Source organism: Cnephaeus nilssonii, assembly GCF_951640355.1.
Source record: "Cnephaeus nilssonii genome assembly, chromosome: 10".
In the NCBI taxonomy this organism is placed as follows: Eukaryota; Metazoa; Chordata; class Mammalia; order Chiroptera; family Vespertilionidae; genus Cnephaeus; species Cnephaeus nilssonii.
Genome location: NC_137081.1, coordinates 54052986 through 54072686, shown reverse-complemented (window position 1 = coordinate 54072686; position 19701 = coordinate 54052986). Strand labels below are relative to the sequence as shown.

The 19701-nt window shown below is 35.1% G+C and overlaps 1 protein-coding gene across 6 annotated transcripts in view; it reads left to right on the top strand.

Annotated features, from left to right (window-relative positions):
- Nucleotides 1-19701, top strand: part of TANK (TRAF family member associated NFKB activator) — a 97572-nt gene that overhangs the window by 57393 nt on the left and 20478 nt on the right. For 4 of the 6 annotated variants that reach the window (XR_013814106.1, XM_079782687.1, XM_079782688.1 and 1 more), the window contains 2 exons: nucleotides 435-543; nucleotides 1481-1599. Coding sequence is in view for 5 of the 6 variants with exons in the window: in XM_079782687.1 (XP_079638813.1) it covers nucleotides 435-543; nucleotides 1481-1599 (228 nt within the window). In the remaining variant the exon portion in view is untranslated. Of the gene's footprint in view, nucleotides 1-434; nucleotides 544-1480; nucleotides 1600-2064; nucleotides 2152-2534; nucleotides 8388-19701 lie in introns of those variants that run through there. The other 2 variants (XM_079782690.1, XM_079782689.1) reach the window with 2 other exon arrangements.

Genomic DNA, 19701 nt, shown 5'->3' with positions numbered 1-19701 from the left:
GTCCCCTAAAAATAAATTCAAAAGTGTGATTATTTAAAAGACATAAAATCTTACCTTTTTTAAGTTAGTGGGGTATTTTATAGAAAACTTCAATATGACATCATTTTATTATTCATGCCTTTCTTTGTTATCATTAGGATAAAATTCTAAATTATAATTTTTATCCTAACTGAAGGGCTAGAAACCATCTGTTGAACTCTTAATTGAAATTTTCTTTAAGATTATTTTTTAAATTGTGAAGTGTTTCAAATCACAGATATTTGTAATGATTATAAGTACATTGCTGGAGCCAGTTTTTAGCTTATAAATAAATACTCAATACCTGGGAAATAGCAATATGGGCAACTCATATCTATATATAATTATTAGTAGACAGTAAATATATGTATATATCTGTCAGTAAATATCAGGCTAACTGGTTTTTATGTCAGCAGACTGAAAACTATGAGCAGAGAATACGTGAGCAACAAGAACAGCTGTCACTTCAACAAACTATTATTGACAAGCTAAAATCACAGTTACTTCTTGTGAATTCCAGTCAAGGTATGTTCATGCTAATTTTTTATGTGTTTCTTGAACCAATTCTAGAAAAAGGTGGAAGTTGCGTTTTTCTATTTTGTTTCTCCATTGTTTCTCTAATTTACATATGTTTATTTAAGAAATTAACACTTTCAGTCAATGGAGAAATGGACATTTTTGTGTTCTATATGGTGGAACTCTAAGTTGATAAAACTTCCTAGAAGATAATTTGCCAATTAGTAGCAAAAGCTTTTTAAGGTCTAAGAATATATTATAAGAAAATACTTGTTCAAGTACTTAAAAATCTGTATGTAAGGATGCTCATGATAGCATTTCTAATAATGAAAAACTAGAAATAAAGAAATGTCCAACAATTAAATTACAGTCATCCATATAAGGAACAGCTATGTAGCCAAGAAAAGTGATGATAATAGATCAGCTTATTAACATCACATGTACTTAAGATATATAGCAAAATGAGCAAAACAGGATACAAAAATAAATATTTTATTTATGCCACAAAAAATTATCATGTGAATTTATATATATATAGGAAAATCTGCTAAAATATAAACCAGGAATAACTCTCAGATAATAAAAATTATCAGCAGCTTTTATTTTATTTTTGGCATGTCGGCATTTTCTAATTTTCCTATAATATGCATGGAATAGTTATACAAATGAGTATCTTAAACAAGAAATGCATACCTGAAAATACAACTTATATAAATTCTACATATTTTTCACACCATTAAGTAGAGTAAGGATTTTGTATGTTTAGTGGAAATGAAAAAAAAAACAAATATAAAGAAAATATGCCAAAATCGAAATCAGCAAATCTAAATTGTCAAAGTCTCTACTCTGTAAAATTAGAGGTTTGGATTTGTATTCTGTTTACGTTTTCAGGTACTACCAAAAATAAGAATTTCCTACTTATGTCCAAGAGGGTTTTGTTTTACAGATAACAGTTATGGCTGTATGCCCCTGCTTGAAGACAGTGAAGCAAGGAAGAATAATTTGACCCTTGATCAACCACTTGATAAAGTAAAATCAGGAGTACCAAGAGAAAAAGAATCAAAGGTAGACTGCGCTGCTGGCTTATTCCCTAAAGAAATGAGAAATCAGGTTGCACAGCCTTCCTGAATTAGTCAGTATTCTATCATAACTTGGGTGGTCAGGAACAGGGAAGAATATTGGCAAGATTCTTTTCAACCATAACATTGCTTCTGCAAAAAGCAGCATTCAAATGCTGATACATAACATATCTTCTTCATTTTATTTTCCTGAGGTAGATTCATCACTGAATTCTAAACAGAAGTTCTGTATATACAAATAAATGACTTAACGTGATCCTAAATAGAAGTACCATTTCCAAGTAAAAAAAGGCTTAGGTTTCATATTTCCTAGTATTCTCTTTTCAGGCATTTAAGAAAGAAATAAAAAATTATGCAAAGGTAAATAGTAAGGCACTGATGATTCTGGATTAAAGAATAGCATTCTGGGTTTGTTTGTTTGTTATCAATTGCCTGTGCTTCAGTTAAAAAGAAAAAAAAAAAGCCACCTCATCAGCTTAAGCAAAAGTCTTCATTGAAGCAGGATAGGAAAGAATATTTCTTATCTGCAAGGAGACAGGTACAAGTATGTGCATGCTGTGTTGGTTAGAAAAAACCTAATCATCCATCAATAGCAGAATGGTACATCTTTACAATAAAACACTTTAGAAAATGTAAAATAAACTTAATTTATATATTAATATGCCTAGATTTCAAAAGAAATGTTGAATAAAAATGGAAACTACAAAATGACAAAGCAGGAATAATTTATGTAAATTTTTAAACATATAAAACGTTATTATAATTGTTTTTAAAAACACAAATAGGTAGTAAAAGTATAAGGAGGGTACACATCTTCTTTAAAAAAATGACCACCTCTACAGTCCATGAGAAAAGAGAGTGTGACTCTGGGAAGACAATAAGGAAGCTTCAATTGTATGTATAACTTTTCTTTTTTTAAAGAAAAGATCTCACCCGGCTCGCGTGGCTCAGTGGTTGAGCATCGACCTATGAACCAGGAGGTCACGGTTCGATTCCCAGTCAGGGCACATGCCTGGGTTGCGGGCTCAATCCCCAGTGGGGAGTGTGCAGAAGGCAGCCGATCAATGATTCTCTCTCATCATTGATGTTTCTATGTCTCTCTCCCTCTCCCTTTCTGTCTGAAATCAATAAAAAATATATTAACAAAGAAAAAGATCTGAAGCAAACATGACAGAATGTTAACACTTGTTAAGTCAAGGTAGTGGATATATAGATGTATATTATTATCCATGTATTTCCTGAATCATTGAAATTTTATGTTTAAAAAGGAATTCTTTAAATGAGGTGAGTTGGGTTTTAGTGGGATGAGACAGCTTTTGAATAAAATGGGATCTTCTAACAAATGAGGACACTTAACATTCACAATATCAATTAAGTCAAGAGCACTATCTTTCTTTCCTTTTAATTATGTAGATTTTAGCTTTGTGTGACAGGGTTATTCTTTTACTGATCCCATAACTGAGACTATCTTGTTTTTATTTAACATCAAATCTGAGAAATCTGATTTTTTTAAAAATATATTTTATTGATTTTTTACAGAGAGGAAGGAAGAGGGATAGAGAGTTAGAAACATCGATGAGAGAGAAACATTGATCAGCTGCCTCCTGCACACCTCCTACTGGGGATGTGCCCGCAACCAAGTCACATGCCCTTGACCAGGATAGAACCCGGGACATCTCAGTCCGCAGGCCAACGCTCTATCCACTGAGCCAAACCGGTTTCGGCGAGAAATCTGATTTTAATAATTTTCTACAAATAAAAATTTTAGAATGAGAAGTTCCCTATAGTATCTCCCAGTTCACATTTTTTAATTCAGAATCATTTTTTTATTTGAATCATTCAGCTCTCTTTACCTTCACTTCAATTTCCATTTATCTAAAGATGCTGAAAAGCACAAGAAACAATGGCACTAGCATTCGTTTAGGTTTCTTTTGTAAGAGACAAAATTTAGGAACAATGATTCTGACTTTTAGGATACAATTTTATGATTTGGTTTATTATAGTACATTATAAGTCACTGAATTATAAATGCTGACATAAATTTAGTGCTTAAGTGAATAATATTTACAATCCTTTTCCTATTTCAAAGACTTCTAAATTTCATTATTTACCATTATTTTTTAATCAAAATTCTTATTTTTATTTCAGTTATTATATTTCTTTGAAGATAGTAAATATCTCTAGTTCAAACTATGTAAAAGCTTTTTTTTTAAATAGCAGTCTTGGTTAAAACATAAGGGATGATGTGAAAGACTCTAAAATATGTTAGTTTATTTTAAATTGGTCATTATTTATGAAAGTTTTAGATTTAGTTTTCAGTCAATAAGTGTTCAAAGGGAACCTTCTTCAGAATTTTTTAAATTACATTTGTTTTAACTTTGTAAGATGTTTTTATCTATAACACACACACACACACACACACACACACACACACACACACACACACCTATGCTGGAATTAACCATAAATAACAGAAATCATGTCAGAGGTAGCTTATTTCCAAAGAATTACTGAAATTGCATCAATTGTAACTTTATTTGTGGACAGACAATAAGAGGAAACAACATTAAGCTTCAGGTAAGAAATAAATCAAAATTTAGTGAGTTCTCTTAATTATCATTGCTGAAAGGGGAAAGATTTATGTGACACCACATATTTAATACCTTCAATATCTCATCTATTCAATCTTATACTGTAACCATTTAGTAAAAATAAAAACCAACTGTCTAATATTTTAGCTTTCTCATCTTCCTTTATATATCTAGAACCAAAGTACTAATGCATACTAGATATATAAGGTATTAAAAGAGAAGAGGAAATGCATTCTAAAAGAATGAATAAGTTGGATTTATTAAATATTGAGAGCTGGCTATATAGTCATTGAGCTAGTAACAGAAGGAAGCTCCTACTAACCACCCACAGTCCTTTCCTCCGCTTGTTTGGTGGGTGGCTTGAGGATTTGTTTTCTTCAGATTATTTTGTTTAGGATTTGGTTAGAATATTTGAGAGGGAGAAAGACCCATGGACATTATGGCAAATGGCAACTATTGTCACCTTGGAAAATGAGACTAGAGGAAAAAGGGATATGTTGAGGGGGAAAGAGGCCCTTTAAAAGAAAATTTTATTTGAAAGCACAAAATTTATAGTTTACTTTCTGTTCATACGAATCCTATACCAACAGCACGTAATAATTCTTTTAACTCCTAAGAAGGTATAAAATCAAGACAACAGAGCCTGTATCATTGGGTGCTTGCAGTTTAAAAACATTAGAGAAGTATTCAGTTTAATGAAAAACCTTTCAACTCTTGTATACCATGGCAGTTTGCACAGTCTTTCTTGTTAAGATCTGATTTTGGAAAGAGGACATTGTATTATATATCATATCAATAGAAAATACCCCAGATTTAACCCAAAACTTAACAGCTTAAAACAGCAAATACTTCTTATCTCAGTTTCTATGGGTCAGAAATTTGGAGACTTAGCTGGGTGGTTCTGATTCCAGATCTCATATGATCGAAGTCAGGATGTGGGCAAAGGCTTAGTTATCTGAAGGCTTGACTATGGTTGGAGGATCTACTTTCAGGTGGCTCACTCATGTGACTGTTGTTAGGAGACCTCGCATGTGGATCTATATTCACAACCTGGCAGCTAACTTCCTCTAAGTAAGAAAGTAAGAGATCCAAGAGAAAGAGAACAAGGAAAAGGCCACAGTGTTTTCTATGATCTGGTCTCTAAAATCACATAACCTTCCCTTCCACTTTATTCTGTTCATTAGAAATAAGTCACTAAGTGCTCCAGAGGGAAGGAAATAAGTTCCACCCCTTGAAAGGAAGATAGATATATTTTTAAAGCATCATTGGGATTGTAGATTGTGGTATAGAAGAGAGTACCAAAGATCAAAGGTGTGTTGGGGGACTAGTATTTTTTTTTAATCCTCACCCAAGGATATGTTTTTATTGATTTTTTTTAGAGAGAGAGAGAAACTAATATGAGAGAGAAACATCAATTGGTTGCCTCCTGTATGTGCCCAGACCAGGGATCGAACCCACAGCCTTTTGGTGTGTGGTACAATGCTCCAATGAACTGAGTCACCAGGCCACAGTGGAGTGGAGGGAGACTAGTACTTAATTTACCATATGATAAATATTAATGAAAGGTAAAGGAAATTGGCAGAATTTAATAATGAATTCAACTTTCTGAATACTATCATTATTAATCTCAGGAAAGAAATATAGTTTATCATCTTAACAATTTCAAAAATTCTAATATGAAATAACCTTTCCAGAGGAGAATAGCTGAACAGTGCTTTAGAGAAGAAACTGTTACATGTTATTATTAATTATATTTATAACCAGTTTTAAAAGTTAAAAATATTTATATAGAGAAAATCAAATAATACTAAAATACATATACTTATTCTGGCAAAAACTTTTTTTTTCTGCCAAAAACTATTATCTCTTATTTGTAGGACACCATTGTCAGAGGTGGTAACATACGTCATGATAGCAGTTATTATTTAAATAATATTTTGTATTTAATGTAAATATACATTGGCATTGTTTTATTTGCTTTTTTAAAACTAGAATTGTACCATACTGGGTCATTTGTATGATCTTAGAAATAAGTTATTTTTACCCAGCTGGCATGGCTCAGTGGATTGAGCATCATCCCATGCACCAAAAGGTTGGTTGCTGGTTCAATTCCTGGTCAGGGCATATGCCCAGGTTGCGGGCTCAATCCCCAGTAGGGGTTGTGCAGGAGGCATCCCATCAATGTTTCTATCTTCTCTCCCTCTCCTTTCCTCTCTCTCTCTAAAAAATCAATTAAAATATTTTTTTAAAAATAAAGTGTTTTTATAATACTGCTTCTGGGAATCACTTCATTTGTCAAACTAAATACTATACTGGGTGCCTAAGGCTTGACAAAACTGTTCGCCCTCATCTTTTGGCCCCATTTTTTTATTTTTATGGCAATTATACAAAAGTCTAATGTGTTTGAATACAATAAAATATGTAGAGAGCAATAATATAGAATACATAAAAGAATTTGGTGATCTGGTCAGTTTTCTTTACTCATTTATTCAGTAATTCTCAACTGCTGTGTACCTGACACTGTCGGCCACTAGAAGAATAAAGAGATATTGTCCCTGCCCTCTGACTTAAAATCTTGTTTTAATAACTCAAGTAGAAATTATAAAACATTGTAAAGATTTTTTCAGCTTCTAGGACCCAAGACACGAAGTAAATATAGAATGAGTTTATTTGAACTTTTTACTGTTAAATAGAGATTATGTGTTCATGTGTCCAAAGAGCTGATATTGTTTCATTTCTTATTTTTCTATACATATTTCTAATTTATTCTTTATATATGTCCTTCTTTATCTGAGTTATATGCTTTAAGCAAAACTTTTAAAATATGAAGAATGTAATTGTTACTTTAAGTTACCAGTAAGAAAGGCAAATTTCTAATGTGGCTCTCAATATGATTAGATCAGCAAGCATGTGGTAGCTTTGAGGAAAGATTTTGTAGGTTTAGAGTACTACAACAGTGAAGGTAGCTGTAGAGTTGCCTTCGGTGCTGACTATAACATAAGAAAATGTGCTGTACCTGGCAATTGCAAATAATATAGACACTTTAACGTTTGAAGAAAACTAATGTGTAAAAATTCACCTGCCAAAAAATAAAAGATCATAGTAATGCAAAAAAAAAATGCACCTGCCGTCACTTATACAAGAAGTATTTATTAAACCCTTCCTATTTGCCTACTCTTGCTAGTCAATGACAGGAATACAAAAATAAAAAGGAGTAAGAGATGATGCATCCCCTTTAAGGAGCTACAAATTGATTGGAGAAACAGATTTAGAGACCTAAAGCAATTAACAAGCATTTTATACAATGTGAAGTCCTAATTGTATGACGAAATTAAATACTAATTATAACTTTATGGTACGGATAAAACAAAGGACGTTATTTTAAAAATTAAAATTTTCAGTGAGCTGAAGGTAGACTTGAGCAGGGGTTCAACATTTCAAGTAGGGAAAAGTAAATTATTACTTGTTTATATCTTGGTCAGGTGTGCATAGATATGTAAACTTAAACTGTCTACAAGATTTTAATGGAAAAAAAGTGATTTCCAGACAAGAACCAAAATTATTCCAGGCTACTTTAGAGAGCATCATCTTTACTGAAAGCCAAAACAGAGGATTTTGAAAGAGCAATTTCATTAATATAACTTTTTTAAGTGACATAATCAGGGCTTCAGAGGAGACGGTGCTCCCTACTTTTTTGTATTAGTCCTTCAGTGAGAGGCATTTGTCTGTGATGTGTTACTTAAGTTATGTATGACAGTTTCAGCAAACAGTGTATGAACTCGAACTCTGTTCTGCTTTCTGGCCTCTGTGGCTTATAAAATACTAGCCTCACAAGTCTAGGTTTTGGATGGCATCCCCATCCTTGAACTGTTGGTATTTCATGTACTCTTGACTTAGTAGCAGCTCTCATTTAGTGATCTCCGTCTGAATTTTAGGGCCCCATAGCTTTTCTCAACACTCCTTTCTCTATTGCAAGTATCTCAAATTATATTTATTTGTTAAGTTGCTATATAAGGCACCTGGTTTTATATACATTGTAAAAGTTTTAAAATAGAATACCATATATAGGTTTATGATAAATTTGTTTTTCGTCATTTGAACAAAGGTTGGAAATCAGACCATTAGTCAAGATATATAATTACTAAGTGGTTTCTGTGAGAAACTCAGATCTGGTTTACATCATTTAAACACAGTACATTTTATAAGAAAGGAACTTGAAATAAATTTGATTGCTTATGTTCATTACTCAACTTTGTAAAAAAAAAAGTTCCTATATTTCTTTAATATTTGATTCTTTCTTTTCATCATCTTTTTATTCAGTAGAAATGATGCTGTGCCCACTATACGTTGGCACATGTTAATCTAGGCTGGGGCTTACAGAAAGTTGGGGAAAACCTGTGTGTCTGTGTGTGTGTCTGTATGTGTGTGGGGGGTGGAGGGGACACTTTGCCGTCTCAGTCAGAGCAAATGTCCCGTTCCCCCTGTTGTATTTCTAGATACTGGATCGAATATACCTTCTTTTTGTATATAACACTTCTATAGTACTCCTCTTTGGAGACTAGTCTTTGTTTATAGACTCTCTGGTAGAATAATTAGAAGGAAAAATAATTATCTTCAAACAGTTCATTGCTTAAAGTTTGAAGTTTTTTTTCCAAAGTGTCATAATAAATATGTCACAATAAGAAAAAAAATACTGATATCCAAAGCATTTTAATACTTTCTTCTGCAGAAATTTTGTTTCCAGATATCAATTATTAATTCATTCTAACCCGTTCCTGTTCTGGGTTTTTATTTTTTTTTTAATTCAATACATCATTTCAGGGTTTTTGAGGGGAGAAGAAAATGAGAAGTGGCATATCAGTTTTTTAAATCTCTTCCTGGGTTTCTAAGCAAATTTGAGTATCTTTAGTATGGCTTTTCTCCCCTTAATTCCCCCAATTATTCCCTTTCTCACATATCCCATTTTTCTTTTCTTTTTTTCTACTCAATTCCAGAGCCCACAAAAAAGAGCTTGTATATTTTATTCAGCCCAGATTTCTCTTGACCAAGGCATAAAAGGCTGTTCTCAACCTCAGTAGGTTAGGACTAGCCCTCAAAACAATCTTGTTTCTCTTATTAATATGTCATAATCTTTCATCCTAAAAAGTCCTCAAGTTTTAAAATATTTGGTTTTCATTGTTATGAAATGCTTCAGCATTGATCTGTTGTAATATTTTGTGTTTTGAGGGGGTTTTTTTTGGCATGTCTTTTTTTGTTAATTATATGAAGAAATTTTAGCCTCACACAGATATGTAGTTGGGAAAGGGAAGAGTATTTTAATAACCCTTGTAGAATTGTTAGGTATTCTTCTTTCATACAGCTCCAAAACTTGATAAATAGTAGTTTCTTAAGTGTTAACAGTAGTATAACAGCTGAAACTAATGAACTTTACTGCTATATTAAAAACCTGTGGCTTATCTTGTACTTTGAATGTATCTTTTACCTATAAATGATTTTGTAGCATCATGAATTTAGTCATTTGGAAAATACTGGTTCACTGAACTATGTAAATCTTCCAAATATTGATTTATTGTAGGATATATTTAAAAATCACATTTAACATCATCACTGATCTTTTCAGAAAAGTCTTTTAAATATTGGGCAGTTGTCAAGCTTATTGTAATGGGTATAAGTTATCTATAATTTTAATTTTCACATGAAAACTTAAATTTTTTTATGGACAGCAAATCTTTTCAGTTGTGTTTGGGTTTTTTTTAAGTCAGAGTCTAACTTCATTTGCTTTTTAGAAAATGTCTGCCTAACCATAGCTTGCCTATCTGTCATTCTTTCACGTAAAAATGGCATTCCATTAAAAAAAAAAAAAGTGACTAGTTCATTTTGTGATATAAAAATTACACTAGGTGCTTTCCCCAAGACAACCCTTGTGCTTCACTGTGAAACAGAGGCCCTTGTGTATATATCCAATTTTTTCATACAATATTAAAAAGAGGTTAACTGGGGAATAAAATTCAAGAAATCTTTATAGGCTCATCAAGGACATTATTAGGTGAAACTGGCTTTTTTTCTTTTTTAACTGAGAGTATGATAGTGAAAAATACATACAAAACTACAATTTGGTACCATGGCCTTGGCACCAGCAATTTCACCATCACTTTTGCATCATCAGTATAAATGCCAACACAGTAAAAAAAAAAAAAAAAAAAAAAGGGCAAGTAACATCTAATGGTATTGTGACAGTAGTTGACCCATGGGTTTCAGGGTCTAGATTTAGTTTTACTCAATGACAAGCTAATAAGTCAGTTACTGCTTCATGGATGCTGGAAGAAGACACAAGACTCCTGGATCAGAGGAAAATGTCTATTACTCATAGCACGGCAACCTGCAAGAGCATTTTATATTTGCACTAGAGGCCCAGTGCACGAAATTCGTGCGCGGGAGGGCAGGGGGACCTCAGCCCAGCCTGTACCCTCTCCAATCTGGGACCCCTCTGGAGATGTCCGACTGCCGGTTTAGGCCCAATCCCGGGGTTGGGCTTAAACTGGCAGTCAGACATCCCTCTCACAACCCGGAACCACTGGCTCCTAACTGCTCACCTGCCTGCTGGCCTGATTGCCCCTAACTGCCCCTCCTGCCAGCCTGATCACCCCTAACTGCCTCTGCCTACCGGCCTGGTCGCCCCCAAATGCCCCCACTGCTGGCTTGGTCGCCCCACGCAGCCTGCTGTTGAGTCGTTTGGTCGTCCCTCACTAACCCCCCTGCTGGCCTGGTCGCCCAGGTAGCCTGCTGGTTGTTACTGTTACTGTGATGGCATCCTGGACAATTTGCATATTCCTCTATTATTACATAGATTGGTCTTGCCTGAGGGTGACCTGGTAGACTAGAATGGATGCTAGAACACATGGATGCTAGAACATTAAAGGAGAGGGACATTGAGCTTGGGAAACTCGCCATTTTATAACAAGCAGTAAAGTAGCCTGTTCATTATCCAAGAGGAAACATACTTTATCCTTCAGGCTTTTCCTTTACAAATGCAACCCTGAGCCCTAGCTTGTTTGGCTCAGTGGATAGAGCGTTGGCCTTCGGACTAAAGGACCTGGGTTCAATTACAATCGAGGGTACATGCCCGGGTTGTGGGCTTGATCCCCAGTGAGGGGGTGTGCAGGAGACAGCCAATCAATGTTTTTCTCTTATCATTGATGTTCCTATCTCTCTCCCTCTCCCTTCCTCTCTGAAATCAATAAAAATATATTTAAAAAAAATAAAAACAAAAACAAATACAACCCTAAGAAATGTCCCTGATCTTGTATTCTTGCCATGCGCAGCAAAAATGTGCAGGGACACTCAGGACTCATGCAGATTTTCTCTTCAACAGTGGATCTCTTGAACTGATCTCAAGACCCACCCCACCCTTCCCCAAGGATTCTAGACCATATTTTGAGAACCACTGGTTTTACCAGATTATAATTTCCTGTTAGAGAAATTATGTTGTCCTTTTCTCACTAAGCTACTTGCTTTTCATCTACAGGAAATATGTCATGCTCTAAGAATACTCTAGCATTCCCTCAGGAACTCTTCTTTATCCATGTAGGTCATCAGTCCTTCTTACATTATTGCTTGCTCATCAGTCCTTCTCACATTTTTTGGATAAATAAATTGGGCGGGGAACGTCCGCGCAAAATCATTTGGTCTGGCCCTGCCAAGGCATTAGGGGTGAATTCGTTAAATGTTGGACCAAATATGGCAGGCTAATTTTTAAGTTGATAATTCTGTATGGCCCGCAAATAATGTTATAAATATCCAGATGGCCCTTGGCAAAAACAGGTTCCCCATCTCTGCTTTAAATCATGACCCTGGTTATTTAGCTATACCTACTACATTAAATCTAGAGAAAGCTCTGATTTTGACTCTAATCTGTTAAAAGACTGTGGTACCTGATGCATTTCCAGAGGTGTTCCACAAAACCCTAGACTTTTGAAATGCTGCGTAATATGGACTCGGTGGTTGTTTTTAAAGGCACAGGATGTATTATAGGATCTAAAATCAATAGTAAGAAAACCAATTAGGTTCCTTTAACCACAGAATCTCTAGATAGCACTTTTCCCATTATTGTATTTAACAACTTCTTATTGGATTTGGATTCCCCTCTAAAATATTACTAGAATTTGGCAGGGGAGTGGAAGGGTAAGCTCACTAAATTTTCATTTGCACCTGATTTGTTATGCTCTCTGAACTTCTCTGTTGCTTGTTTAATTGGTCTTGCTATGTTATGAAAGCTGACTTTTTCCCTGATTTTTCTTTTTTTCTTTTTTTTTTGCCAAAATGTATCTTTCCATACACTTGATATTTTGCTCTAAGATATACACGTAGATATATCCTATAATTCTAATAAAACTAAACTGCAAAATATATTCCAGGCATTCTACATATCATTAACCTGTGATTATTTTTCCTTCCTTGATAAGTCCCTTTTGAAAAATCAAATAATTCCAAGATGGATATCCTGTTTTCTTTCTCCCATTTTGTTTATCAATAAGGGCATGATTTTTGTGTTTCAATTAAGTTTTCATCTAGATAATTCCATATTAGATGGGTTTACACACACTTATTTTTACTCCTAATTGCTCTCCACTATTTAACATTAAGGGCATCATGTTTTACTGTACATTTCATCCAAATAATGCTGCAGGGGGTCACTGACTTGTTCATATTCCCTGAAAGTATTACCTGGAATGTACTCTTGCTAGATGGCCAAATGGCCACAGTACATCTTGCTTTCCTTCTTGCCTCTGCTGATTAAACATTATCACCGCCGCCTCTTTTCCCATGCTGGAACCCCAGATCCCCATTTCTATCCCTAGCTCTTGCTTCTCATCTTGTCCTGTGGATGAAGTGATAACATTTTTCTAAAGCTGAATCTAAAAACTCCTCCTACTTTTTTAACAAATGTCTATTCCTTTTTAGACAAGAAGAAGATAGTAGATCTTGGTAGTTAATTGTTTTTACTACTTTCTTGGCAAAATAAAAAGTTGGTAACCTTTTGTCACACCCCCAGTCTTATTTTGGATTTTACTATTCTAAGAAAGCCAACCTCAGTTTATTTAAGGTTTTATCTTGCCTTAAGATTTTTTGATTCTAAGCATGATGCCTTACATTAAAAAAGGAAAATGAAGATTAGAGGTGTGTACCAGATTTGAGGAAAAGGTGATTGTATTATGTGTTAACACAGTAGACGGCAGAACAAGTGAAACTGTATTGGATCAAAAGAGAATTGAAAGGGTGAGCCTGAAGATACAGACTTTAGGGATGAATACTCCATAGATTTGGTGTGAGAATGAATGATAAGAAAAGTGTATGATGAGGGAAACCGTATACCCATGTCTTAACCTTAGAGGATGCACACATTTATGACCTGGAAAGAAGGACCAATGAAAATACTAAAAGTTCAGAAGAAAACCTAAATATTACACTGGCAACAAAAAAAAAAAAGTTTCAAGGAGGAGGAGCTGCTCAGTAGTGTGAAATACTGTCGAATAAGCATTAAACAAAATAAGAGCTTTAGGAAGAGCTATTGGATTGGTGATTAAGTCATCCCATGAAAATCATGGTGAAATTCAGAAGAATTGAGAGATTTTTAAAAACTGAGTTTGGGAGTTCAACTTCTGTTATAAAGGAATGAGTACCAAACAAACCTCTATAAATAACAGTAATAACTCTGGACAACATACAAAAAGCAACTACCTGAGGACTTTGGAGACCGAACTTTGCACATTTTGGCAGGGAATCAAATGTAATGGCTCAGTAAATTCCCAGTTTTCTGTGGTTTTGTCCTAAGGGTGGCCTCAGTTGCAATGGCTGCAATTCCAATAGAAAGCCCACAATTATTCTGGCTGGCAGAAGCAGGAAGCCGACTGAGCCCGGAATAACCATGGTCACCATAGAGGGAGGGAAGACCCCCAGAGAGGAGAGAGCCAGAGAAGAAAACCTAAGTTTCTGTGTTTCAACTCATCCCAAGTCTCTGGCTCCCTCCCAAACCCAGGGATGTGGGGGACAACCTGAAACGTAAAAGGACTGAACTGAGAGATGAGCTATTGCTCTTCAAAGGAGTGGCATTTTGAAGTCTGAGGCTGACCAACTTAATTGCCTGCAAAAATAAAAACATCAACATCCGCTGGCATCATGTAACATAATGTCTCCACAGCATAATATTAACAATGTTCAGGGTACAGTCCAAAATTATTCAACATATGGAGAGTCAAGATAATGTGACTAATTTTCAAGGGAACAGATACCAACCATGAGATGATTCAGATACTGAAATTATCAGACAAGGATTTTAAATCAGCTACTGTAAATATGCCCACTCTTCTATTTGGAAATAGGGAGTCAAGGAAGGGAGTTAAGATTTTGAGAGGATAAATTTAACAGTAAGATATTCCATTGTCATGCTGTCAAATGGTTAACTTTTAATAAGTTTGAGAAATGCTTAGGCTATAAAATTTTGGTTAAGAAATAACTGCCAAATTGTCCCTGTCAGCAAGTGAACTGGTTTGGCAGAACTTGATAAATCTATCTAGGTTGTTTTTGGATGTAAATTTCTACTTGGACATTCTTCAGCACACAAAAAAAGGCCATACCAAAGAGTTGTTTTCCTTCAGGCAATATTTAACAGCAAAACTTGGCTTAGGACCACTCCTGAGTAAGGAATATATTTGTTGTATGACAGACAGGTTTTAGAATCTTAAATTATTCCACATCAGTTCAATGTGTAAATGTTACCATTCAAATGTGTCTACCTCACCATGCTGATAACTGTACCACTCACTTCTCTAGTAGCCAAGCCCTGTGCCTAAACAGTGATGAGCAACCTTTTGAGCTTGGTGTATCAAACTTCGCCAAAAAACTGAGCATAACTCGGGTAGTGTGTCACTTTGAGGAAAAAACTAACTCCAAGACTCTAGTCGCAAATGTTTCATCCTCAGGAGCAGCAAATGTTTCATCCTCGGCATGCGGCCGCGTGTCATCAGAAATGGCTACGCGTGTCACTGCTGACACACGTGTCATAGGTTCGCCATCACTGGCCTAAGAAGTTAAGAGCCTTGGTTCCTATTGCAGCTACTTCAGCTACTGGACCAGTAGATAAATTATTTTACCCACTCCAAAGCCTTGTTTACTATAGCAAACTTTAAAATCAAATTAAAGTACTTAAATCACAAGATTATGTGGATTAAGTTAAATAATACATGCAGATTGCTTAAATAATATTCATTTTCATGAAGATATTTTTGTTCATGTTAATGCTATAATGAAATTTATGGTTAATGAAAAGGATTTTTCTAAATCAGTTTGTTTATTTTCTCCTTTTTATTGAACTTATTGGGGTGACACTGGTTAACAAAATTATACAGGTTTCAGGTGCACAGTTCCACAACCCATTATTCATATACCATTTTGTGTTTTCACCACCCCAAGTCATGTCTCCTTCCATCACCATTTATCCCCCTATACCCTCCACATGCCTCCCTCCTTCCCCTCCCCAGGCAATAATCACCACACTTGTCCATGTCCCTCCATCCTCACCTTCCCACCCAATATCGCCCTCTCACCCCTCCCCAACTCCTGGCATCTGTCAGCCTGTTCTCTATGAATCTGTCTCTATTTTTCTTGTTAGTTCATTTTAAATCTAGTGTTTGGAGAAGGGATGACAGAATTATGGGAAACCTTACTTTTTTAATTGGTCATTTAATTTATTTTCTATTTTGCACTAAAAGGTATTCCCACAATGAGATATTTCTTCCCATTGAGAAAACAAGACATATGCAAAAGGAACCTAATAACAAAGTGAATGTCTCAAAGACAGATAGTGGGAAAGTATTAATCTCACTCTGCTTCAAATTAACTTCATAGAATTGAAATTATAGTAATTGTGGCAGTACTGGCAAAGGATGTTAATGTTTTTTAAAAGAATGTTTCATTAAAACACTAGAGGCCCGATGCATGAAATTTGTGCAAGGGGCTCGGCCCTCGCAGCCCCAGCTGCCTCAGCCGGCCCTTGCAGCCCATTGCAGCCACGGCCGGCCCTCACAGCCCCGGCTTCATCTGGAAGGTCATCTGGACAGTTGTCTGGACGGTCGTTCTGATGTTCGGTATAATTATCATATTAGCTCTTTATTACATAGGATTGAATGATAGAGTTTTTTGAGGGATTTACATTAAACCAGAATCCTGTAATGAACTTGGAAGTAATTGGGGTATTTAATTTTATTTTTATATTGTTTATTTTCTTGCCACTTCCTTCAGGACTCTGGGGTGGATCCCATTTTGCCTTGGAATTGTTCCCAAACTGGCAGTGGGTTTGCCTAGCACACTGCATCATGCAAAACAGACAAGGCTCCTAGGATTTGTGTCTTGCTTTGCTAGATTTTCAGTAATGTTAACGAGGGTGGAAGAACCGTAGATTTCACATAGCCATACATTCTTATAAATACAATTTCTTTGCATTTTTTAATTAAACTTTTGACCTCAAACTTTGTTTACTATGCTTCTATATTTATTCTTATCAAATCTCTTTTTTTTTCCTATTTTCTACTTTAATACCTTCCCTGTCTCATCCATTTTCTCACTTTTTCACTAATTCACCATATTCAGTGCTTGACTTTAATCATAACATCCTTGTCTCAGGGTATCTAAAACTGGTAAGTATATATAGAGTAAAGCAAAAGCACGTTTACAGTTGTGAGTACATGAATCCGTTTATTTTTGTATTTATTAATTGTATTATTTTCCATGTGAACAACAGTAAACCTGCTTTTGCCCCTTTCTGTATTCTACCTCAGTTTCTCCTTTTAACATTTTATTCTTAGTTTAAAAAACCTAAGTGATAAGTGAATCCTTATTTTCAGTTTCTTAGTTTACATTGTTCCAAGTAAGAGCATAGTTCTTTTTTTGTTTTAAAAGTATAATTCTGTTTTGTTTTGTTTTTTAAATATATTTTATTGATTTTTTACAGAGAGGAAGGAAGAGGGATAGAGAGCTAGAAACATCAATGAGAGAGAAACATCGACCAGCTGCCTCCTGCACACCCCCTACCAGGGATGTGCCCGCAACCAATGTACATGCCCTTGACCGGAATCGAACCCGGGACCTTTCAGTCCGCAGATCGACGCTCTATCCACTGAGCCAAACCGGTTTCGGCATAAAAGTATAATTCTGTTAAGCCTCATCCAGAAACAAAATCAAATACTTGCTACACTCAGGAAAATAAATATTCCTTTTGCATGCAAGAATCTCAAAGTTTAAAAGCTATCTTTGATATGAACACTGGAATAAAAGTGATAGTCATCACTGTATTCAAATATGTATCATTGAAAACTTACCACCTATATTCAGTATTAGCCTTTAAAATTTAGATTTCTTTCATATGAGAGAAGATACTTCATATTAATGGGCTTAGGAAAATCTTCAGAAGTTTCATAACTCTAGTTGCTTAGAAAAAATGTGTTTCTGGATTTAAATATTTCATTTTTCCTCCAGCTTTATGTAGGTATAATTAATAAAAATTGTATATATTTACAGTGTACATGATGTTTTTATATATATTCATTATGAAATGATTATTACAATCAATCAAATATATTTGTCACTTCACATAGTTATCTTTCGTTTTTATTGCGGTGAAAACATTTAAGACTTATTCTCTTAACAAATCCAAGTATTACAATAGTAATATTAACTATAGTCGCTGTGCTGTATATTAGATCTTCAGAACTTATTTATCCCCTGAAACTGAAATTTTGTCCTCTTCGACTAACATGTAACTGTTCATCCATTCCACAAACCCTCGCAGCCACCATTCTATTGTCTACTTCTATGAATTCAACTTTTTAAATTCCACATACAAGTAAGATCATGCAGTATTTGTCTTTCTGTGCCTGGCTTATTTCTCATAGCATAATATCCTTCAGGTTCATCCATGCTGTCTCAAATGACAGCTTTCTTTTTTTTTAAAGTTGATATATTCAGCCTTAAAATGTTCCTTTATATGTGTATGTGTATGATATCCTATTATATCTACATCTATATATAGGGGTATATACACTGAGTGGCCAGATTATTATGATCTCTGAACACGTAATAATCTGGCCACTCAGTGCATATCCTATATAATAAAAGGCTAATATGCAAATTGTCCCCTTGACCAGGAGTTCAACCAGGAGGCAGGCTGGCCAACCACCCATGTCCCCTCCCCCTGATATATATATCTTGGATCTCCAAGGAGGTGCAAAGTCAGCCACTGCCTGGGGCCACCCAGCAGGAGCTACAGAGAGATCTGCAGATTGCTCCTCTATATATATATACTGAGTGGCCAGATTATTATGCGTTCAGAGATCATAATAATCTGGCCACTCAGTGTATATATATAGAGAGAGAGATAGGTATATAGACATATAGATATGATTTTCTTTATTCATCCGCCAATAGACAATTAGGTTGAATATCTTGCCTATTGTGAATCATTTCTGTGTTTTTCAAATTGGCTTATAAAAGGAATAAAATACTTTCACTTTTACTACCAAATATTTTAAAAGCAGGCATTAGGGAAAATATACATTTCTTTCTTTGAGATGTTGGTGTGTGTGTGTGTGTGTGTGTGTGTGTGTGTGTGTGTGTGTGTGTGATTGATTTGAGAGAGAGGAAGGGAGAGAGAAACAGCAATTTGTTGTTCCTCTTATTTATGCATTCATTGGTTGATTGTTGTATGTGCCCTAACCTGGGATTGAACCTGAAACCTTGGTTTATCAGGATGACACTCTAACCAACTGAGTTACCCAGACGGGGAGATGTTGATATCTAACAGAACCTGCACTCAAACACAAAAATATTTTCCATTGCCTTTGCATTAAGAATAAACCTGGCTTTGGCCTAATGAAATATTGGCCACTTGGGGGGGGGGGGGGGTTTCCTTCTTAAATATTATTGTTTATTCAAATAGCCCTTAAACATATATTTTTTATATAATATCCATCTATGAGATGGGAAAATTGATTTACATATAGTAAGCTTAAATTGCTTTATATATACTAAAAATTCTCCCTATTCACATAAAAGAAAATTTAAGGAATCATTTTACAATATCTTCCAACTCTTTCAAATGGGTTTATCTTAATGATTTAGTTGAACGATTTATCCAGCGCCATACTGGAAGTGTAAATTAAAAGTACGACGTGCCGGAACCGGTTTGGCTCAGTGGATAGAGCGTCGGCCTGCGGACTCAAGGGTCCCGGGTTCGATTCCGGTCAAGGGCATGTGCCTTGGTTGCGGGCACGTCCCCAGTGGGGGGGGGTGTTCAAGAGGCAGCTGATCGATGTTTCTCTCTCATCGATGTTTCTAACTCTCTGTCCCTCTCTCTTCCTCTCTGTAAAAAATCAATAAAATATATTTTAAAAATAAAAAAAAAAAGTACGACGTGTAAAACTCTTACGTCAGTATTCATTCCACAA